This window comes from Hippopotamus amphibius, chromosome 14 (genome assembly GCF_030028045.1).
Source record: "Hippopotamus amphibius kiboko isolate mHipAmp2 chromosome 14, mHipAmp2.hap2, whole genome shotgun sequence".
NCBI classification, from domain to species: Eukaryota; Metazoa; Chordata; class Mammalia; order Artiodactyla; family Hippopotamidae; genus Hippopotamus; species Hippopotamus amphibius.
This window is the reverse complement of record NC_080199.1, coordinates 47,745,828-47,770,073: the sequence shown is the minus strand read 5'-3', so window position 1 is coordinate 47,770,073 and position 24,246 is coordinate 47,745,828. Positions and strand designations below refer to the sequence as shown.

The 24,246-nt window shown below is 34.3% G+C and overlaps 1 protein-coding gene across 6 annotated transcripts in view; it reads left to right on the top strand.

Annotated features, from left to right (window-relative positions):
• Window positions 1-24,246, top strand: part of TDRD3 (tudor domain containing 3) — a 173,251-nt gene that overhangs the window by 97,265 nt on the left and 51,740 nt on the right. For all 6 annotated transcript variants that reach the window (XR_009048983.1, XM_057707175.1, XM_057707176.1 and 3 more), the window contains exons 7-10: window positions 932-1,081; window positions 5,237-5,377; window positions 10,675-10,831; window positions 11,988-12,113. Coding sequence is in view for 5 of the 6 variants with exons in the window: in XM_057707175.1 (XP_057563158.1) it covers window positions 932-1,081; window positions 5,237-5,377; window positions 10,675-10,831; window positions 11,988-12,113 (574 nt within the window). In the remaining variant the exon portion in view is untranslated. The remainder of the gene's footprint in view (window positions 1-931; window positions 1,082-5,236; window positions 5,378-10,674; window positions 10,832-11,987; window positions 12,114-24,246) is intronic.

Below are 24,246 nucleotides of genomic sequence, written 5' to 3'. Positions count from 1 at the left end.
TTATGAAGTCCATTGTGAAAATCTCTTATTTAGCATCTTAGCCTTGTGCGTGGTTAAAGACAGAATATGCTGGCTGTGTGTTAGAATCAGCTTTTATATTACTGAAGATTGGTGTTTGCATAGCACATTTATTAGAGAGCATATTCCTCTCAAAATTATTGAGTTGAAAAAGGTTCATTTTATAGGATTTTTGCTGCTAGGATTAGAAGGGAGAAGAGAATTCAGGGCTTATTTTTAGACAGTGATGGCTTTCTTAATTTGCCTTTAGATACTAAAACCCGAAAACTTTGCAGCCTGATTGGGGGAGAAAGTATGTTTTTAGCTTTTGGTTTATAAGTTGAGAGACATCTTTCTATGTGTTAAAAGAATTATACCACTTAACCCTCATAGATATTGTGGCACAATGTGGAAATCACATGCTTAAAAAAAACTAGATGTTAAGCTTTTATATTTTGTAAATATAATATAAATAATTTATATTAATATATAAATACAATAAATATACAATATAAAATATATTTTATAATAAATAAAAACTGAATATATTTCTTCTATAATAGTCCAGGCTGTTTGAAATTTAAAATTATTTTAAATCATTATCCTAAAATGAAACTTATATCTTTTCACTTGATGTATGTTTTTAATATGTGCTCTGTTTTAGATGGCTACGTTTAATGTAGCTTTTATTTACCAGTTAATTTAAAAATTACTTCAATTAGTTTTCCATCTTTATTTATTTATTTATTTAAATTTTATTTATTTATTTATTTATTATCCCACCTTTATTTTTAAGTCTATGGGAAAGAATCATATTTTTATGGGCTCTCAGCTGTTGTGATACAAATATTTCTTTTGAAGACATATTACTTATGAAAAACTTGGGTCTCTTTTGGAACTACTGAAACAATTTATTTTCATTTATTATCACCAGAAGTGTGTATCTCATGTCCAAGTGGACAGCAGAGAACTTGATCGAAGAAAGACATTACAGGTTACAATGCCTGTCAAGCCTCCAAATGATAATGATGAATTTGAAAAGCAAAGGACTGCTGCTATCGCAGAAGTTGCAAAGAGCAAAGAAGTAAGAAACTAAATCATTATGAGTTTCTCTTTATTTCTTGCCATTATGTTTTATTTAGATTACTCACAATCATTATTGTCTTTTCACATAAAGCAACTAATTGAACAAACTTTTGACATTTCTTTTTCCATATTCCATCAGCATTTTGGAGTCTTAAGCTTACACATTTTACTCATAAATGTTCCTTTTCCAAATCACCTCAACAATTCCATTAAGTTACTTTTGCCAGCAAATTACCCTCTTTTTCTCCCTCTTTCTTTTTTTCTTAAAAGCATACCTGAACACAACACTTTTTAAAAAATAGGGTTTCCTGTTATTAGTTGGAATAGATGATCCTTTTTGAGGATAATTTTCACCTATGATAGAAACTTTTGGGGAGTTCAGGTAAAAACTAGAGGGTAAATCAGTGGCTCAGGATTAACATTTTTGTCAGTTTTCATTCTTAAATCTAATGTATAGTAAAAAATAATTTTTATCTTTGGATTATATGTACATTTATACATACTCCTGTTTATCATTTACTGTTGCTAGCCAAAAGGTTTTCTTTTCATTATTTTAAATTTTTTGCTTATTTGAAATAGGTATTTTCTCTATTTATTTATTGACTTTTAGATTTTAATAAGAAATGTTAGTTCATGAATTAGTTGATTGCTTACACAGACTTTTCTTAACCATTGATATTGAAATAGGTTTCTTTATTCAAAACCAGTAATAAATCTTAGCTAACAACTGTTTTCCTATTTAAATTCAAATTTTAAGTAGGAGACTTCTTAAATTTTGGTAGTTCTTCCTGCAGTGTCTTTATAGCATCGGTTTATGTATGGGACAAGAGCACAAATTCTGGAATCAGGCAGCCAGGAAACATATTCTGCAGACAACCTTGGAGAGGTTACTTAAGTTTTGTGCCGTATTTTCTTCATCTATAAAGAGAGGATAGCAGTGATATCTACTTCATATGGTTACTGTGAGAATTAAAATTGCTAATCTTCAAGACGTTTAGAATACTGCATGGCACAGATCATGATATTGTTACTGGACTCCAGTTTGGCTGCCTGTCACTCAAGAATCCAATACTGAGAGCGTTGGGTAAAAGGAAAGATAGCTTTATTGAGGAAGCTGGCAATCCTGGGGAGAAGGTGGACGCATGTTCCAAAAAACCAACTCCCAACTCACCATTTTTTGCTTGGAGATTATATAGGGGAAAGAGGACTGGCTATGTGCTCATGGGGAGGGGGCTGTCTTCTATTTTCAGAGCTGATTTTCTTGATCACACGATTCTGAGTAGCTATCAAGTCTCATTTGTGGTTGGAACATTTATCTAAGTTATAAATCTTTGGTTAGCTATTCCTGGAAAATAAGGAACAAGGGTGAGGCCTTATAGAGCAACTAATCTTCAATATCGATTATAAATCAGCAGCTTTCTTCAGCCAACAAGATAAGCTAAGTTAATGGTGAACTAAGGTATAAGTCAGGCATAGTAAGTGTAAGATCACAGCCATATCCTAACTAAGAAACAGAGCTGGAATAATGCTGAGGGGCTGCGAGTCCCTAATTTTAGTCTCACTGCCTCAGTTTCAATATTCCTTTGCTAAAAGCCTTCAGTAAATGTGACTATTGCTATTCCTCAGTGTTTTCTCTATTCTAAGGCACATTTAAAAAATCATTTTAATATTTCTGAAATTAATTCATTTTACATAGTTTACATAAAATATATTTCTTCTTTCCCAAAAATCTGTGATGGAGTTTCAGAAGAGGATATTGGGAGTATATCAATTTCTTAATGATTGTAGGAAAGTTGTTCTTTTGATTTACATTTTTCTCAGATAAACTTTCTTTCCAAAATTGTGTTTGTTGTCTCTTTACTAGAATATAGTTAACATATGGTGCTGTGCTTCATATTTTAAAGTCATAGTTGATCACATTGTATTTTCCCATAAATATTTGTAAAGAATCATAGGTTTTTGAAGCAGAATTTAAACTTCTCAGTTTATATATAAGAGAGCTGATGGAGGCTCAAAACTATAAAGAGACTTGCCCAAGGTTACCCAGTAACAATTCTAGACTAACCTATGTGTATTACAGTAGAAAATCGTATCTATGTCTATGTATATAAGTATACACATACACATATTTAATGAGCGTCTAAACAGCAAAATCACATAATAGTGTAGTTGTTCTGAAAAGATGTTTTATGTTCATCTATTTAAACACTTTATGTGGATTTGGTGGAATCTACTGCAGATGACCAAGTAATGTTTTTCATTCCTTTTTTCCCTTAGTCCTTTATTCAACAAATAATTTTTTGAGAACCTGCTATATACAAGGAAGTATTTTAAATGCTTAGGTTAAAACAATGAACAAATACACAAAAGTTTTCTGCCCTTATCAAGCTTATCTTTTAGCAAGGGTGACATAATAATAAGTATGTAAATTATATGGTGGGTTAGAAGTTGATAAGTGCCATGGGAAAAAAGAAAAAGTAGAGTAGGATGGGCAGTTGGGAGGGCCAGTTGGTAAGGGAAGTGGGCGGGGGGGAGTTGCAGTTTAAAATAGGATGGTCAGAAATTGAGATTTCTTTGAAATTCTTATATAGTTTATATTCTAGTAAGGACCGTAAATAATATAAATATACCAAATAAGTAAATTGCAGATTTCAATCTTAAATATAGTAATTTGATTAGGCTTCAAAATGATGAAATTTGAGCCAAGACTCTAAGACCATAAGAGAATTAGTGATGTAGCTATCTGAGAATAGTGTTCCAGGGAGAAGGAAAAGCCTCTGCAAAGGCTCTAAAGCAGGGGTGTACGTTGAAGGAGTAGCACAGTGGCCAGTAGAAGCAGAGAAAGCAAAGGGACAAGTTCTAGAATATAGAGTCAAGAGTGATCATAGAGGTCAGCTTATGTAGGGCCCTGTAAGCCATCTTAAAGACATTCAGAAAGAAATGAGGAGCCTTTGAAGAGTTGTCAGCACATCAGTATATCAACTGACCTACATTTGAAAAGTCTAATTCTGGTTGTTGTGTTCAGAAAAAGAAGATGGGAATCAGACAAGTTAGGAAATTATTGAAGTAATCTGTGAGGAGAAAAAGTTTGGTAGCAATGGCAGCTGTGTAGATGATGCAAAGAATTCAGATTCTGGTATTTTGAAAATACAGCCATCAGAGTTTCTGAGAGACTAAACATGGAGCTTGAGAGAAGAAGAGGCGTCATGAATGACTTCAAGGGTTTTTCCCTAAAAATTGGCAGGTTAGAGTTGAACTGGAGAAGACTGGGGCAGAACAGTGTGTTCCGTTTTGAACATATTAATGTTGAGGTGCCTCTCAGGCATCCACGTGGTAATGTTTAATAGGCAGTGACAAAGAGAAGAGTGTAGGTGAAGGGTGAGCTTTAGCTGAATGTATGCATTTGAGAGTGGTAGACATATGGATGATATTTAAAATCATGAGGTCAAATGCAGTCACCAAGGGCATGAGAGCTGAAGGGAAGAGAAAAGGATAAGAAATGAGCCCTGTAGCATTTCAGCCTTACTAGTCGAATGAAAAAAGTTGAACTAGCTAAGGTGTGACCAGTAAGAGCTTTTATACATAGTTGGTAAGGTATAGCATATTATGTAATTAATGTAAATAATAAATTAGGAATGAGAGTTTTAATCTGATGTTAAAATTTGTATTATTTGTCTACTCTCTTAGATTATAGAATCCTATTACTAGATCATGGACATAATGTAACTTATTCTTAGATAGATTTGGTGCCTTGCTAAAGAAAGCCTTGCCATGTAGCTGGATTTGTAACCCAGGTCTCATGATATCAGTCAAGTATTTCTGAATAATTTTTGACATCTATTCTCCATAATACTTGTGTTATTTTCTTTTATATTGTTGTCTACTTAAGTTTATTGTGATGATTTTCCTTGGAGATTTAAAGATTATAATCATGTTGTATTTTTAATTGCCTCACCTGGACTTGTATAAAGAAGAGATTATGACTAGTAGATATTTAGAAAGAATTAGTTAACATTTTATTTTTTTCCTATAAAACATAATTAAGAAACTTAACTACTTGAGTTTTGCTAAATGTTTTTAGTCATCGCTTAGTCTTTAGAGCTTTTTAAAATACTATTTATTTACATTTCTTTTATCTTTCTCTTATCTGAAGACCAGGACATTTGGAGGAGGTGGTGGTGGTGCTAGAAGTAATCTCAACATGAGTGCTGCTGGAAACCGAAATAGGGAAATTTTACAGAAAGAAAAGTCAAACAAATCAGAGGGAAAACATGAAGGTGTCTATAGAGAACTGGTAAGGCTGAAGAATCAACCACAAAGTTTATGTCTGTTTTCTTTAATAGCCTTGGTTTTTTAAAATTCCTTCTCAGAACCACCATTGGCTTTTTGAGTATATTACAAGTAGGTGTCACAGCACAAAGAAGGCTTTCATTAAGAATTCCAGTTAACTCATGGAAAATTTGGATTGTTTGAAAAATAATTCACTTAAGTAAAATTTATATTTTACTTAACTTTCTAATGTCTGAATGATGTCTTTTAGAATGGATTGATAAAAAGTCATCAAATTAATTTCCATTGAGTGTTTTCTGTTTATTTTCTAAAAGATGATGCAACAAAAATACATAGTCATCAGCCCTTCCCTACTCTTCCCCACATCTTTTCTCAAATTTTGTCTGAAGTGATTTTGCTTTGTTTTGTTCTTTGGGGAGAATATATTGAAACAGTAAATGTATATTGTAGACTCAGTTGTGAAATATTCCTGGATTTCTGAGATAAATGGGATGAGTCAGAGATATTTCTGGTATGCCACAGTGTCCTCAGTTATAAGGGAACTGAGGAATTCATTTTCCTCTGCCTTTAGAGGTTGAATGACTTTGGGTGATTTTGTCTGCAGAGTGCTAAAACTAGCTTAAATAATGGGGATTCATCATGTCATATAACAAGAAATTTGGAGATAGATGGTTGCAAAGGTTGGTAAATTCAGCAGTATAACAGTGTTGGAACTCTGGCAGGCATCTCTCTAATTTCTAGGCTTTCTTCTCTGGGTTATAGGATTCTCTTTGTGTTAACTCTTCATGCAAAAAGTTCAAAGTCAGGAAGGATAGGGGACATTTCTCTGGCTTTGGGTCTGTTTTATCAGATAAGAAAGTAATTTTGGAAATCTCCAGTAAATTCCATCTGTGGCTCATTGACTAGAACTAGGTTACATGGCCACTTCTAAATCAATCACTGGCCAAGGAGAATGGGTTTATAACAGAGCCAAACTATCTTTTCCTTGAATACGTGACCATCTCATCCTTTAAAAAAAAAAAAAAAAGTCAGTTTTCAGGTTTGAGTGGATACAGCAAGTTGAAAAAGACACAGTCTGTAGCTCAAGAAGCTCTTAAACTTGAGTGAATTGAGAACCCTTGTCTGGGGCTGTCTTGCCGTAGAACACCAAAGATCAGCATGTTGGGACTGTTGTGAGGATTAAAAACATATGAAGGGAGTGATATCACAAAGATGGCAGAAGGAAAGCTCCAAGAATTGGCCTCTCCACCAAAACAACTATTAAACTGAGAAACATTGTCTGAAACAACTATTTTACAACTCTGGAGTCAAGTCAAACTCTTGTAGCATACAGAGTGGTGATTGATGAAGAAAGAGGCTGGTCACTGGCTGACCATGGAGATAATGGAACAAACACTTCCGTTATCATATATCACAAGGAGTGTAATCCTTACAAAAATAATTTGGAAAAGTTAATAAACAAACCTGTAACTGCAGTCTTCATCAAGTAACAATAGCAGTCCCTGCAGAGGAGGGAGAATCTGATTTCCAAAATTACCATCAATACAGTATTCAGAATTTTCAGTTCTCAATGGAAAATTACAAAGCATACCAAGAAACAGGAAAGTATGACCCATTCATAGGAAAAAAAGAAATTGAAAGAAACTATCCCTGAAGAAGCCCAGTAAGTCCAATGACTTACTAAACAAATACTTTAAATTAACTGTCTTAGAAATGCTCAGAGGTCTGAAAGGAACCATTGACAAAGAGCTAAATAAAAGAAATCAGGACAAAAATGTATGAAAAAGAAGGGAATTTATCAATAAATTATGAAAATAAAATAGAATTTCTGGAACTGAGAAGTACAGTAACAGAAATAAGAAAAAAATTTCATGAGTCAGGTTCAACATCAGACTAGAGCAGGCAGAAGAAAGAATCAGTGAACTTTAATATAGGGCAATTGAAATTAGCCAGTCTAAGATGCAGAAAGAAAAACAATGAAGAAAAACAGCCTAAAGGACCTATCAGATACCATCAAATGTATCAACATACACATTATGGGAGTCCCAATAGAAGAGCAAAAGGGACGGAAAAATATTTGAAGAACTAATGCCCCCAAATTCCCAAATTTGTTGAAATCTACAAATCTTAAGAAGCTCAATGAACTTCCAGTAGGATAAACTCCAAGATACACCAAGACGCAAAATCAAGTTGTTGAAAGCTAGAAACAGAGAGAGGAAATCTTGAAAGCAGTGAGAGAGGAGCAACTCATCAAATACAAGGGATCTTCAATAAATAAATGTCCAATTTTTCATGAGAAACTATGGAGACAAGGAAGCAGTGGGGTGATATATTGAAAGTACTGGAAGAAAAAAAAACTGTTCACCTATAATTTTATATTCAGAAAAACTGTCATTTAAGAATGAAGGAGGACTTCCCTAGTGGCGCAGTGGTTAAGAATCCACCTGCCAATGCAGGGGACACGGGTTTGATCCATGGTCCTGGAAGATCCCACATGCTGTGGAGCAACTAAGCCCATGCACCACAACTACTGAGCCTGTGAGCCACAACTGTTGAGTCCATGTGTCACAACTACTGAAGCCCATGCGTCTAGAGCCTGTGTTCCGCAATAAGAGAAGCTACCGCAGTAAGAAGCCCGTGCACCACAATGAAGAGTAGCTTCCACTCTCCACAACTAGAGAAAGCCCGCATGCAGCAACAAAAACCCAACACAGCCAATAAGTAAATAAATTAAATGCATAAATAAATTAATTAAAAAATAAGAATGAAAGAGACTATCAAAAGGACAATTTGAAATTCTAATGATCTGGTACCCAATTCTTTTGCATGTTGCATGGTTTTCAGTTCTTTATTTTCAACAATTAAAAGAAGACTTAATTGGGATGTCATTTGATAGGTCCTTAAAATAATTTTTGATAATAGTTGGTATTATAAGTTGAACTGTGTCCCATCCATCACCCCTGTTCCCCCCCCCCACCGCCAGCCCCCTCAACAGGATAGGTTGAAGTCTTGACTACCAGTACCTTAAAGTATGACTGACTCTTTTTGGAAATAGCATCTTTACAGAGATAATCAAGTTTAAGAAAGGTCATTAGACTGGGCCCTAATCCAGTATGACTCTAATTTAATCTCCTTATAAAGAGGGGAAATTTAGACACAGAGACAGACACATCCAGAGGGAAGTTAACCTGAAGACACACAGTGAGAAGATGGCTGTGTGACTGGAGTGATGCATCTATAAGCTAAGGAATGCCAAGGATGCAGCAAATAACAGAAACTAGAAGAGGCAAGGAAGGTTCTTTCCTAAAGCTGTTAGAGAGAGCATGGCCCTGCCAGCACCTTGAATGAGAGTTTGGTTAACTCCAAGTCCAGTTAACAAGAAAGGTAGAATAAGGGACTTCGTTGGTAGCACAGTGGTTAAGAATCTGCCTGCCAATGCAGGGGATATGGGTTCGAGCCCTGGTCCAGGAAGATCCCACATGCCAACTAAGGCTGTGCGCCACAACTACTGAGCCTGCACTCTAGAGCCCATGAGCCACGGCTGTTGAGCCTGTGTGCCACAACTACTGAAACCCGTGCGCCTAGAGCCTGTGCTCTGCAACAAGAGAAGCCACCCCAATGAGAAGCTCGTGTACCATAATGAAGAGTAGCCTCTGCTCGCTGCAACTGGGGAAAGCCCGTGTGGAGCAATAAAGATCCAAGACAACCAATAAATAAATTAATTAATTAAAAAAAAAAGGTAGAATAAGTTATACCAAGGTTGGATATTAATTGATTCTTAAGAATGTTTTTGGTTAAATTCTATATATAAGACAATATTCTTAATTAGATATTTACTTGAGAGATAATTGGGAGAGGGAAAGGCTTTGGAAGGATTTTTTTTTTTTTTACATTTAGATAAGTTTTTAATAAGAAAGGTGAATTATAGTTTTAATGTCCAGTCCTTTTTACATTTACTTTAGCATAGCTGTAGAAGGAATGTAAATTTTATCGTATGTGTCAGCTCTATTCTGTTGATAGTTGTTACTATAGAAAGGACTTTGTGTTTGGAAGTCACAAAATCAGGGTTTGGAAAAAAAGTCAGGGTTTTAAAAACAGGGTTTTTGTATTGTATGCTAACTCACATATACGGAATCTAAAAATGGTACTGATGAACTCAGTGACGAGAACAAGGATGCAGATACAGAGAATGGACTGGAGAACTCGAGGTATGGGAGGGGGCGGGGGGTGAAGGGGAAAGTGAGACAAAGCGAGAGAGTAGCACAGACATATATATACTACCAACTGTAAAATAGATAGTCAGTGGGAAGTTGTTGTATAACAAAGGGAGTCCAACTCGAGGATGGAAAATGCCTTAGAGGACTGGGGTGGGGAGGGTGGGGGGGACTCGAGGAGGGGGAGTCAAGGAAGGGAGGGAATACGGGGAATATGTGTATAAAAACAGATGATTGAACTTGGTGTACCCCCCAAAAAATAAAAAAAATAAAAAAAATAAAATAAAAAAAAAAGAAAAAATAAAAACGGTTTTTAAAAAAGTGCTCTGCTTTTATCGGTGTCTACATGGGTATCAGAGTAGCTGTCTGCAACGTGCATACCATGTATAATGCAATCTTAAAGCCCATCCATCTTAACTCTTAAATGTATAAAAATTAGTTATGTATTCCTCAGCTGGTTATGATTTAATAAATTTCTTCATGAAATATGTTTATGTTACTTAATCAGTCCTTTAATTCTACTCAGGCCTAGATTTTTTAAGATTTGGGGTTCTGACATTTGTAAAGTAGATTTTTTTACTTGGGATACAGGCTGTCAAAGCTTCATCTAGTGTTGCTAATAAATGTAGAGCAGAATACTGAAACAATAGAGAGTAGGAAAAAAAAAAAAACCAAGGTACTGAGATGGTACCATTTTGTTAGCTTCTTTTTATACTTTGCACTTTTGGAGAGGTGCTATATAAGTTGCATTTCCTTAGGACAGAGGAGAATCAGGCATGAAAATTTTCACAGGCAGTGAAAACTACCTAATGAAAGAAGAAGCCTTATTCTGCCATATCATAAAATTTCTTTTTTGTTTGTTCATTTTGCATTTGTAATGATAGAGAAAGCACTCAAGGCACAACCCTGCATATCACAGATCCTTCCTTGACTGTTGGTAGGAAAAAATAGCAAGTGAATAATGCATTAATATCACATTTTTTCCATAAACATCAGATGTAGTTTTTAGTTAAAAAACAGTATATAGTTAAATACACCTTGCTTGTTTATTGACCATCAGCATAACTTTTCTCTTTGTTCCTTACAGGTTGATGAGAAGGCTCTGAGGCACATAACAGAAATGGGTTTTAGTAAAGAAGCATCAAGGCAAGCTCTCATGGATAATGGCAACAACTTAGAAGCAGCACTGAATGTACTTCTTAACAGCAATAAACAGAAACCTGTTACGGGTCCACCTCTGAGAGGTATCATTCATTAAGCAATGTGCCAGACAGTATTATTTGTTTTTCAGAGAAATAGATGTTATCTACAGATGGGTTATGTTGATGTGAAGGCTATAACTCCATTTACCATTCTGGTAAGCGGGAGAAGTACCAGTTTTGGAACCACAGAGACTTACGTAGGTTCTTCTTAGTCTCATTGTCTTCATCTTTACGTAAAGTAGGTCTAATACTTTATTCAACAAGGTCATGAGTAATACAGAAAATATAAAGTAACTAGCTCTATTAACTATTTCTAGAACCAGGCCCCTTGTATAAATGACTAAATAGCCTACAAACTTATAATTAACAGGAACATGACTTTTATTTAGTGTTATTTTTAAATTATTATATGGTCAAATGTATTATGTGATTTTTCAAATCCTAATCCTATATTCTTTTTATTTTTTTATTATTATTATTTTTTTTAGAAATGTTGAATAAACCATATCTTTTTTTTTTAATTTATTTAGTTATCATTTATTTATTTATTGGCTGTGTTGGGTCTTCGTTGCTGCACACGGGCTTTCTCTGGTTGCATCGAGCAGGGGCTGTTGTTTGTTGTGGTGCATGGGCTCCTCATTGCCATGGCTTCTCTTGTTGCGGAGCGTGGGCTCTAGGGCTTCAGTAGTTGCAGCACATGGGCTCAATAGTTGTGGCTCACGGGCTTAGTTGTGGCACATGGGCTTAGTTGCTCCGTGGCATGTGGGATCTTCCTGGAGCAGAGATCGAACCCATGTCCCCTGCATTGGCAGGCAGATTCTTAACCACTGCGCCACCCAGGAAGCCCCTATATTCTTTTTAAAAAGTAAGTGGTTGCCATATAGCAGAGATTGGCACAACATAGTAAATCAACTATACTTCAGTACAAAAAAAGTGGTTAAAGAAAAATCTTATAAAAATGATTTATTTTCCTTAAATGAACAAATTCAGATTTCCAGATAGATTATTTAGAGGATTAAAGGTGCTAGTAATATAGTTATTTAAAAACATTTTTGTTATAAAAGATGTAGAATATACAGAAAAATATGAAAAGAAATATATAAAGTTCTATTTAAGATGTCTGCTGATTATATTTTAGTGTATATTCTCCTTTTGTTTTTGCATGTATAATGTATATGTCTTGCTTTTACTTCTTAAGGTAAAGGAAAAGGCAGGGGGCGAATAAGATCTGAAGATGAAGAGGAACTGGGAAATGCAAGGCCGTCAGCACCAAGCACATTATTTGACTTTTTGGAGTCTAAAATGGGGACTTTGAGTGTGGAAGGTAGGCTAACTTAAAGTAGATTTCTTTTTAAAAGACCAAATTTTATTTGGAATTGTACAAGAAAGGTTTAATATACTGACAATATGAATGTCTATTCTGGGTGTTTATAAATTATTTCCTGTTTGACCAAAGCACAGAAGAAAATTTTAATTGTTGCATCCTGAAAATATTAAAGCTTATTTTGCCCTCTAACTGTATGATGGGCAGTATTACCAAACTCTTTCCCCCAGTTTACTAGATGACAGATTTAGCTATGAAAATAGATTCTTGTGTTGGAGAAATTATTATTATGTAATTTTATATAGTTTTTATGATTGTGAAATTGGTCTCTTTTTTTCTCTACATATTAACACACTGTATGAAATATGTGGTTGAGGTTAGGGTTAAATGAGCACAATGAGTGAGTATGCTGCCACATTGTGATGTATTTCTCAGTTTGATAATATTTTAGTGATTAATGTGAAACTGAAAGAGATATAACCATGCTAAATGTTTATTTTTTAATTTAAGTGTGGAATTTATAAATATTTTCTAGAATTGTAAGATCTTAACATATGATTCCAAAAAGTTAGGGAAATATTCTTTTAGATTTAGTTTTCTCTTTCAGATATGTTTTGAATTAAATTTAAGCTCTGAGAAAAAATGCTTTTATAATAAATTTGAAGTGTACAGATTTCATGAAAATGGAATCTTTTGTTAGATTACAAGGAAAAGATAATGCATTGTTAGAAAAACAAGTGCTAGATATAAAATGTAGATGAGATTAAGTAGACACGTAAGAGCAATATTTTCTTGCTTTCAAAGCATGATACACTTATTTTCTATTGCTATTTCACAAATTACTAAAATGTCAGTGGCTTAAAACAATGCAAACATATTATCTCATAGTTTCTGTGATTCAGGAGTCCGAGAACAGCTTACTTGTTATCTCCAATCAAGGTCTCACATACTGAAATTAAGATTTCAGCTGTGGCTGTGATCTTGCCTGAGGCTTGAGGTCACCTTACAAGTTCACTGATTGTTAGCAAAATTCACTTCCTTGTGGCTATACAAGGACTGACATTCTTGCTTTCTTGTTTGATGCTTCCTGGGTAGAGCTTTTAGCTCCTAGAGGCCCTCAATCCTTGCCACATGACCCCCTCTCTAGACCGTTCATATATTTGCTTCTCCAAGGTTAGCAGGAGACTCTCTGCTTCTTGAAATTGCTCTGACTTCTAGATGTTTTTGTCCCAGCCTCCCTTTATACTATCCCAGTCAGAGCTCCTTTGATTTCCTTTTATCCTCCTGTCTCCCTACATTTGCTTTTGACTCCGAGAGTCTCTCCTAAGTCATAATGAAGTTGAGACCAAGAATAGTAATTCTGTGACCTATCATCCTTCAGTCTATCATCCTTCAGTTCTCACAGAACACATCCTACACCAACAAAATTTAGTAATATTAGCATTCCACTTGGAAAAAGGTAAGTTAATTAAGATACACGACATGAGTAATGTCTCAAAACCGAACATTATTGTTACAGAGATTTACTTCTGAGGGGACAGAAATTTATGAACATGTTAATATTGGCTATTGTTTTAGTAGACTGTTTTGTATTCACATTATTGTTATTAATGTGGTACAGAGTCAGCTAGAATGTGAGAAAGATATAGACATTATAGTAGTATTCCATTATGGTAGTAGTACACCCCTGATTTTCACAAGGAATATGACCTCTGACCTTCATAAATCCCAAATTAAGAAATTAGATATTTCTAATATTTGTACAGGCTCTTAAATTTTATCCAAATTCACATGTTCCTTTGATCATCCTAACTCAAGAAATTACCCCCTCCATCTTACATTAGAGTTTTCTGTCTTGCTTGATAATCACTGTTCTCAGAGAAGCACATTTTTATTCTTTCCTAGAAGTACTGTGTTGGGGAGGCCAGCTAACCGAGATGGGAGATGGGCAGAGGCTTCTTAGAGCAGGTGGCATTTAGACAGGTCGCGGGGGGAGTGTTGGGGGAAGGGCAGTCCAAATGTAGGAAACTGCATGTCCAGGCTTAGAGGCATCAGAACACCAGTTCCTATGCCTGGGAGGTTATAATAGAGGCGGAGATAGAAGGTCAGATGTAAAAGTGGTAGGCTGGAACCAGATCAAGAGGATTTCGTGCTGCGGAGTTTTTATTTTATCCAAATGACAGTGCAAAGCCATGAAAGGGTTTTTGGCATGAGAGTAACAACTTGGTGCTTTCAGGAAAAAAATTTGTCCATTGGCAATGTGGCAAATGGGATTGAGACTGAAGTGAGGCTACAACTGTATGTGTTGTAAGAACTTATTTATTCTATAAATGCATTATTTTATGTAGTATTTAATTGTACCTGGTCTATGATAAGTGGGAGGGATACAAAATTTAATAGAATACCTCGTTCAAAAAATTCAGGGAAATGGATGGAATTTGTAGCCCTTACCCCAAAGAAGGTTACTGTTAGCTTGTGAGACAGAAGAAACCACAAACTTAAAAGGTCATAGGAACACTTATTGAAAAGAATATTATCATTTACTTAGTGTAAATCTTTTTATCATTTAGTTTTTTTATCATTTAGTGTAAATGATATACTTTTTATCGTTTACTTAGTGTAAGCAACAAATATATAAAGAACAAAATATAAAGACTTAGCAAAGTTATTTTGAATACAGTTATCAAATATGATCTGGCATTTTTGTAATCTATGATATTGTTACATTCTTTATTTCAAAGTTTTATGGCCAAAATAAGACTCACTAGTTGTTTTGAATGGCTAAGAAATCCTTTAAACAGGCAAACTTGAAAATACGGTTTGGTTTGATCTTTCATTGTTTTAAATGTTTGACCAGAGAAACTTATCCTTTCAGTAGTAGCTCTTCTCACCCTAAATGCTTTCTTTGATGATGTTGACATCACATCAGAGGAGATTGGTGATAACACACATGAGCACAGACAATAAATTGATTCATATATGGACTGAAGATTATCATGCTTGTAGGTGTTTCTTATGCAGGCGTTCCTGGAAGATACTGCAGGTTTGGTTCCAGACTGCTGCAATAAAGTGAATATCGCAGTAAAGCAACCCACATGAATTTTTTGGTTTCTCAGTGCATATAAAAGTTATGTTTATCCTATATTGCATTATGTCTGGAAAAACAGTGTACATACCTTAATTAAAAATGCTTTATTTAAAAAAAAAGTGCTAACCATCATCTGAGCCTTCAGCAAGTCATAGTAGTAACATCAAAGATCACTGACCACAGATCACCATAACAAATATAATAATAATAATAAAGTTTGAATATTGTGAGAATTACCAAAATGTAACCCAGAATGGAAATGAGCAAATGCTGTTAGAAAACTGGTGCCAGTAAGCTCACTTGATGCAGTATTGCCACAAGCCTTCAATTTGTTAAAAAAAAAAAAAATGCAACGTCTGCAAAGCTCAAGAAAATGAGGTGTGCCTATATTTTCTTGACTCTGTCTTCATGCAGTCTGTTACAATAAATGTGACAGGATTAACAGAAATGCTTGGTATGTGGTCATCCTCAGGTATCTTGTAGAGATCATTCTGTTACCCCTTCTCTTGTTAACCCTCATAATATTGGGATATTTCTAGGTGAGTTGAGGTTCATAGTAAAATAAACAGTTGAGGCAAGCTACTGAATTGTTTTTCTGCTTATTTTATGATTTCATGTTTCTTTTTAATTGAAAATAAAGTGCAGAATAACCTCTTACTTTTGTAAAATTGAATCGACACTTTCCCTCAGAATCTGGTCATTGTTCCATAAATGTTGTGTTCTAAAATTAACTCTTCATTGATGGGAGAAAATATTGGCCATTTTTATAAAGAAAATCTGGAAAGTTTTTCAGAATAGAGTCTATAAATTTTAATGGTTAAATGCCTTATGGACAGCTAATGAAAATAATTATGGCCTTTTAATTTTATTCATGTTCATGTCATCAGTGTCATTATTTGGGTCTGTTACAGACCTAAACTGATTATAAAGAAGTAATCATGATTCAGTGATGTGTATATTTGGGGTTTTTTAAATGTTTGTTTCTAATTCAGTTGAATTATCAAACCTCTCTTGCTTCTGTGTTTTGTATCATTTAAGCTGTCTGAGAATTTTGTTTATTAGGGTACTCCTAGAAGTCATGTTTGGCTGAATAAACCTAGGCCTAGATGGATTTGTTATATCATATCAAATTCTGTGTAATGTGTTAGGCTTGTTGAAAAAAAAATACATCCTCTAAGAATGTGTTTCTCACAGATTTAATGCAGGTAAGTAACACATTTCCTTTTGCATTGTATTATATAATTTTCTCTAAAAGAACAAAGGGCACTATTGTTTCTATATTATGATTTTTAAAAATTTCCATCAGAGGTACAGGCGTACCTTAGAAATAATGAGAGTTTGGTTCCATACCACTACAATAAAGCAAACATTACAATAAAGTGAGTCACACAAATTATTTGGATTTCCCAGTACGTGTAAAAGTTATGTTTACGCTATACAATAGTCTATTAAGTGTGCAGTTGCAGTATACCTAAAAAAACAATGTATATACCTTAATTAAAAATTACTTTATTGCTCAAAAATGCTAACCATCATCTAACAATTCAGAGTTGCCACAGATCTTCAATTTGTAAGAAATGCAGTATTGGCAAAGTACAATAAAGTGAAATGCAATAAAAAAAAAGTAGTGCCTGTAATTGATCATCACATGTACTTTTCCTCGAGATTTTCTTGTATCATTAACTTTTTTGTTGTGTCTTTTAATTCAAGTCAAATATAATTCTAGTTGACATTATTATCAATATTCTGAAAAAAAATGAGATTGGATTACATTGTTTTAGGAGAGTAATCACTAATGTGTTCTATGTGATAGGTAATGATTTGATGTCAAGTTGGTTCATGTCAGTATTCAATTGATCAGTTTGTGATAGGGTTGTGTTCGAAAAGGCTCTTATTTATAGGCTTTTAAAAAAATTTTTGATTTTATAGACTATAGTTTGTGGCCAGATTATCAGGCCAACTTTCAGCTTTCCATACTTTATCAATATATTACTTCAGTAATACATAACTACTATTTAAAACAATGCCCACTAGAAACATCAGGTTTCAACTTCGGACAGAAAGAGTAGGTTTTATTCTTTCTATTATCATGAAAGATATCTGGGTTGGCCAGAGATAGAGGGAAGGGTTGCCTTAAGACAGTAACTTTACTGTTTTAACTTTCCACATCTAAATAAGATGAGGAAAACCTTAATTTTTCTGAATCAGGAACAAGGGGCATTGTTACTCCTCTGTTTCCTTGTTTCTGTAGCTTATTTTGTAACTTAAGTATGTGTGACACGTTTATTTATGTTCTCCATATTTTGTGTCAAAATTTTAGAGAGTAGAATAGAGAATATGACGCAGTTGCATAAAGGGGTAAACAGAAAAATATGAATAGAATTCATGGTGATCAAGCTTCCGCTTTCCAGGACCCATCTCATCTCCCACTTTTCCTCTTCTATTTCTTGGTTCATCGAATTCTGTAATCTCTCAAGAAGCACGATTATCTGAGTCCCAGTTCTTTTGGCTTGCTGATATAATTGAGTAGAGCACCTCATAGCTAGTTGCATCTGTGTCCTTTCTACTTTCAAGCTTTCCAGCTTGTTGCTTTCTTGTCGAACTTACTGAAGGCAGTAAGAAGCAACCAACACCTTTCATCACCCTGACATTTTCATACCAAGTTCTCTAAAGCATTGGCCTCATTAGTTAGGTGGTCTCAGTTCCAAAACAATAGGCTACAGTTTAACCATACAATGAGGAGTGCCAACTTCCTGTTAGGGGGTGAAGCAGCTTTCACTACCCTGTACCCTTCCTTTACTAAACTAGTTCTAGATTTTAGGTTCTGTCACTTGTATCACTCTTTTTCCTGGCACTAGTTTCTAAAGTAGTTTGCTTTAAGCTGTAAGCCACAGAAATCCAAATAAGCAAAAAAGTAATTTATTGGCTCACAGAACTGCGAAGTTTTTCTCTGTCTCTAAATTGTGTGTGGACAGGCTATCTTCACATGGTAGCAAAGACTGGCCCAGGTAGCACCAAATATAGCATAAGGCCAACATGTATAAGAGGGCATAATGACATATGCAGGTAAAAAGACTCATCTTAATTTTGCAAGCACATTTTTCTGGGAGAAGATAAATACCTTTCATCATATATTTATTGATTCCCCAAGCTCAACTGGGGATGTTGGCATTTGTGTGTGTGAAGCGGCTGGAACAGGAGTACAAAGAGACTTGGATAAAAGAGCATTATAGTTGTTGGTGTCAGATCTCCATTCATAATATGAAAAGGTAGGAAAAACTACTTCTCAGAAACAATTAAATGATCCTTATACCTGGAAGATCAGAAAGAAAAAGACCTTCCATCTTCTAATGTCTGCATCTGCCTTCTTCTTAGTCAGGAGAGCTAGGACATCTTAATTGATTCTGGATTGTATGTTAAGGGGGAGAGAGTAGTTCCCATCACTCAAAGCAGAGTTCTGTTACCAAAAGAAGCGGAGAACTGAATGGATCCTGTGGCAGATGAATACAACTGATTCTACCACTAACTTAAGTCACACCTCTTGTATGTCTTTGGGCAAGTTATATACTCTCTCAAACTTTAATTGCTTTATTGGGAAATGGGGAAGCAGTAGCACCACCTAAGTTTAGAGTTATTGAGATCAAATTAGATTGTGCATGAAAGTGCTAAGCACACAGTTTGGCATGTAGGCCAATGGTAGTTGTGCCACCACCACCACCACCACTATCATCATTATCATTGTGATTAGCAGTAGTAGCAGTAGCATCCTTCGCTCATGGTCTCCTTATCTGCTCCCCTACTACCTTACTTTAGGCCCTCATCAACCCTCCACTGACTCTTTGCAGAACTTTATCATCTCATCCTCCATATTGCAGACAGTGATCTTTCAAGACACAGATTTGATCCCATTACCTCCTTACTTAAAATGCTCCATTGACTCTTCTTGTTGGCAGAATAAAATTCAAACTATATTACATACACTGTTTCCGTGGAGTTCTGTTTCTTTATTTTCTGTGGATTTTGTGAGAAGTAGTATTTATCTTGGTTAACAGTACTGCATAATTTCAAATTCCACATAATATTCAGATGTAAATAATATATTTAGGTGTTAGCAGATATAATATTAATAGTTGATGAGTAGCGCACATGAAGTTTCAGGCTTTTGATAGTTGGTAGGTGTCTTTGGTTTTGTTTATTTTCATTTAATCAAGTTTCAAATCAGTTTAAATAGTTGGGCTTACAAATTTATAGCTTGAATTTTGAAGACTGAAGAATAGGGTTACAGGAAAGAAATGTGACAGAATGTTAATAGTTTAATTGGAAAGCCAGAAAAGTAGGCCAACAAGAGAGAATGTGTATGTGTTAGGATAGATGTTCTTGTGAAGGATTCCCTCAAGAAAGGATAGCCCATGTATTGGCTATTGTGTATGTTTACATCTAATTGCATCAAACAACATTCTTCCTCATTTCCCTGTGCACCTGATTTATTGAAATTGATGGTAGAATGCTTACTCGGAAGCCAGAGATGAATGGTTGCTATGTGAATAGTCATAAGCTGTTAGCAAAAGAGAGAAAATATGTAGTTACCTACCTACTACCTGTAACTTTCTCTCTATCCCTAACATTCCCAGTCCTTGTCTATTTCTTATAGGACTGATTCCTTTCTACCATTTCATTTTTTTAAGTGCAAATTTATCCCACATTTCTAGATAGTGCTTTAAGGTTAACTTGAATTAGTTGTTTCTAATTCTGTCATGTAGGCTTGTTACCTTAACAGTGAACAGTCTATACTAGTGATACTGTAGTCTATACTCGTATAGTGCCTGATCTCAAATATGTACAGATAAGTACTGAAATTGAGAGTAAGTTTTTAGAAACTCTTTTAGCAATTCTGTCAATGCCTCAGCATTCGTTACTGCATTTTACAAAAGTGACAGTCAACAGTAGATTGGAAATTAAAACCGGAACCAATAGCTACAACAAAACTCCTGGTCCTTAGCTAGAGTTCCTTTGAAATGCTCTGGTCTTTGTTGTGGTCCCTAGATTTGCAGGCATTCTGACAGCAGACCACCTGATATTATCCTTTTATCAAGGCAGTGAACCAGGTAGTTTAAGGTGTTAGATAGGTGGGAAGTGAAAATATGCCACAGTGCTGCGTAGATAATGTCAGGATTATTCATGTAAAGTTAGTAGTTATTTGAATTTAATAATAAGTTGTATATTGTATATAGAAATTTACATATGGATTTGGGGATAACTTTAGTGAAAAATTTTAAAGGTAATGTATAGAAAATTGGTGAGAATTGGCTTACCATAAATTTGAAATGCACTTTTTAAAGATATGTTAAGTTTTTTAAAAATCAAGGAGAGATACTAAGCAGGCAGTTGGATTTAGAAATCAAATAGAGGTAGAAGAACCAGCAAAGGAAACTGAGAAAACAGCTGCCAAAAAGTAGGAGGAGTAGAAACAGAGATAAGGATGGGAAGTGTCCTTTAGGTTTACATAGCATTAAAAGTGTGCTGGTGAATGTTTAACCACTGGCTCTGGGAGAAGAGGTGGGAGGCTGGGGAGGGATGCTCTGAGTTTTAGCTTTTCCTGATTTCTGTGGTGTAGATATTCCACTATGGCTAATTTCAAGCTATCAACAATTAGCTAATTTCAAGCTAATTTCAATTTGCATTGAGATTGCAGATTTTCTGAAAATTTAATAATCAGTTTTTGTGCAATATTCAGACTGCCTCCAACATACCACTATTGGAGACCATGACAAAAATAGCGTCAGTGAAGTAGTGGGGTTAGAAGGTAAGCTGAAGGATAAATGTTCTGTGGACACTGAAATGATTATTTTGAAGAGTAGTAAGAAAGAACATATTTAATATAGCATGAAAAAGTTATACTTTAGGCTTGGGGTGATGAGCCATTTATCCTCCTACATTTTATTTTTTACTATATAGAGAACATAATCACTTAATAACCACTTGTGTTTATATGTACCTGCTAAGAAAGAGACAGAATTCCTTGTCTTAACCTTTGTAATCTAAGTCAGAATTCATACAGGATAAATTTATAGAGGAAGCAGTTTTCTACAAAGTATAAATTTTGAGCTGATAGACAAATTTTTATAGCCAAAGAGTTTTGTGATCAGTACAGAATATACACAATATCTAAAGATATTTTATACAAAAGCCCTGATTTGTATAATTGAGAAAAATTAATTGAAAATTTTGATGTGAAAAAAAGTAATCTGGTTTATATACAGACATAGAAATATTAGAGAATGTTAGGTTTCTGTTTTAATGTGAATTCATGTACTATCAGTTAATATTATCTTTTTGTAACAAATACCTTTAATGATTTCTTTTTATTTTGCTTTATTTGTTGAAGGATAATTCAGCAATAATTTTAACTATTTTACTTGAATTAATGTATGCGTAGTAGGTAACTTGTACTGTGGTACTATGACTTTTGAAAAACAGTATCTAGTCCGTAAATGGCCATTATTTTGATTTTGCATTGGTGGAAAGAGATTATTAGTTTCAGGTCAGGATTCTGGCAGTTCTAGTATCCAAATTTCTATTTTTAGTTCATCTGAGATTTTGAAAGAGCTTTTGTGATTTATGCATCCCACCAGAAATGAACAGATGTAGGTGATAAAATTTTAGCTAACATGTTGTTGGTTACATTCTGTTTTGTTTCTCTGGGCAAGCAGCTTGGCATAGTGAGAAAATTGGGGGCTTTTGCTTCAGCTACATTTGAGTTAAGCTCTGGCTTCAACATTTTCTAGCTGTTAAGCCTTGCTTTTTGTTAATTCACTTGTAAAATGGGGATAATAATATTGCACTTCAGGGTGGTTGGGAGAATTATATGAAGTAATGTAGTCAAAAGACCTTTACAATAGAGTCAGGTGCATAGTAAAATCTTAAGCCGTTTCTTCAGGTAGGTGTCTCAGAATAAAATGACGAATCATCTTGGGAAGCAAAATGTACCTGTTTTTCTACTATAAAAAGCAGGTACAACTGCAACGGGAGAATGAGTACTTTGCTAAGAAGTATTATGATTTTAAGGTACCTGATTAATTCAGCACATTCTTATGTACAAACCCAAATTATTTGTGACAGTTAATAAATTCATTCTTAATGATCATTGCATTTCAGATCATGTGGCTGTAAAACATTGTAATCAATTATCTTGTAAACTTGCATTTTGAAACTCATGATCTGGTGTAATAGGAACATTTTATTACAAGTCAAATGAAACTCATGTAGTATTGTTTAATTTTATCATATGAACTTTTATCACTAATTTTTTAGATGTTTTCACAGTTTTATCTATTTCATGATGAATTTTTCTGTCATTTTTTGCTAATTTTTCCTTTTTTTTTCCTATTCACTACTAAATGTTATCAATTTCCATTTATGCTTTTGTTTCATCTTTCCCCTTTAGGTCATTAAAAAAAGGAAAAAAAATAGTGATACATTTTATTCTCCTTCCTGTGCAGAAGAGTGTCTCAGTATATTCCCATTAGTATAATCCTATTAGAGTGACTGTAGACCTGGCCTGTAGTGTCAATTAATATTTTGATGGTTTGGAATCATCATGCCTCCTCAGAAAGGGTGGCAGAGAGCAACTAGATTCCAACTGCAGAATTGAAGAGCTTTCTATTTGACTTTTTGGCTATTTCTTAATTTATTTAAAATCACCTTTCCACAATTTAGTGTTCGAGCATATTGTTATTTATTTAATCAATTAGTTCAGTTTCAAAATATTTATTTACTTTATATCTGACTTCATTACTTAACTACCTAAGATAAAAGGTATTAGGTTTAAGGAAATCCAAGAATGATAAAACCTTTAAGGACCTTCCTTGGCTTACTGTTATTTTATTTTGGAATGAAATGGATGTATATGAAAACTATGTTCTTTTAAAAGCACAATTTTATCTTCTGCCTCATTGAGTGTATTTTTTAAGTGGAGTTCTTATTTAAAAATCAGTTTCCTTTATATATTCTTCTCTCACTATGTTGTCTCAGCATAATAATGGAAATGAAGTATATTCATTACTAGTAAAATTACTTGTTTTATTCTGTAATCTAATGTACATCACCAATTAAATAGATTAGGAAATCTTTACCATTTTTCTTCTTTTAGAAAAATTGAAATCAAATTCTCCCACACCTACCAAGTCTAATTGAAGCCTTCATTCTGTATACATGGTTATTCAGACGCCATTTGTAGTCCAGGATACTCAGTTACTCTCTTGGTGACCTAAGTTATTTGTACTTCCTGACCATCATAGATTTTGGTATCCCTAACTGGAATAATTTTGAAAAATTGATCCCTAAACAGAGGGGATCTAAAAAGCTTACTTCCCAAATATCTGTTCAAATCTTGTCAGCAAATAAAATACCCTCATATTTGACTTATTTTGGAAGCTGAAAATTTTCTTCAGTTCACTATATAAAGGACTTTACCTCTCTCTGTTAAATAAACCCTGTAACACTTGTATGTTAAGACTACTGTGGGGACTATTGATAGTGTGTATAAAGTGCTAGTGTGGGGTACCTAATACGTAGCAGGTAGTCAGCAAGAGGCAGCTGTTGCCTTTATTCTCTAATAATGACCAGAACAAATGCCAACACATGCTTTCTGCTGAAAATGCTCTTCTGTGTCCATTTTTCTTCTCTTTAAAGAAAAAATTAATATTGACTACAGTGGTTTAAAATAAGATATTTGTGTTATATTTGTAAAGCCGATGTTGGGAAAAAGCGATTTTGTAAAAACGTCTCTGTAGATGGTCTTAGCTAGTATTTGAGATCTTCCATATTTGAAAAATCTTTATTCTGTGTCACAATTAATGGGTAGTTTGGCTGAATATAGAATTGTACTTAGAAAATAATTTTTCTTTATTTTCAAAGACTTTTAAAGCCTATCAGATTGCCTTCTAGCTTCCAGTGGTTCTACTGAGAAGTTTCTTTTCATTTTGAGCCTTGGTCTTGAGTCTTGACTTGTTTTGTCACTCAGGAACTTTTAAAGGTCTTCTCTTT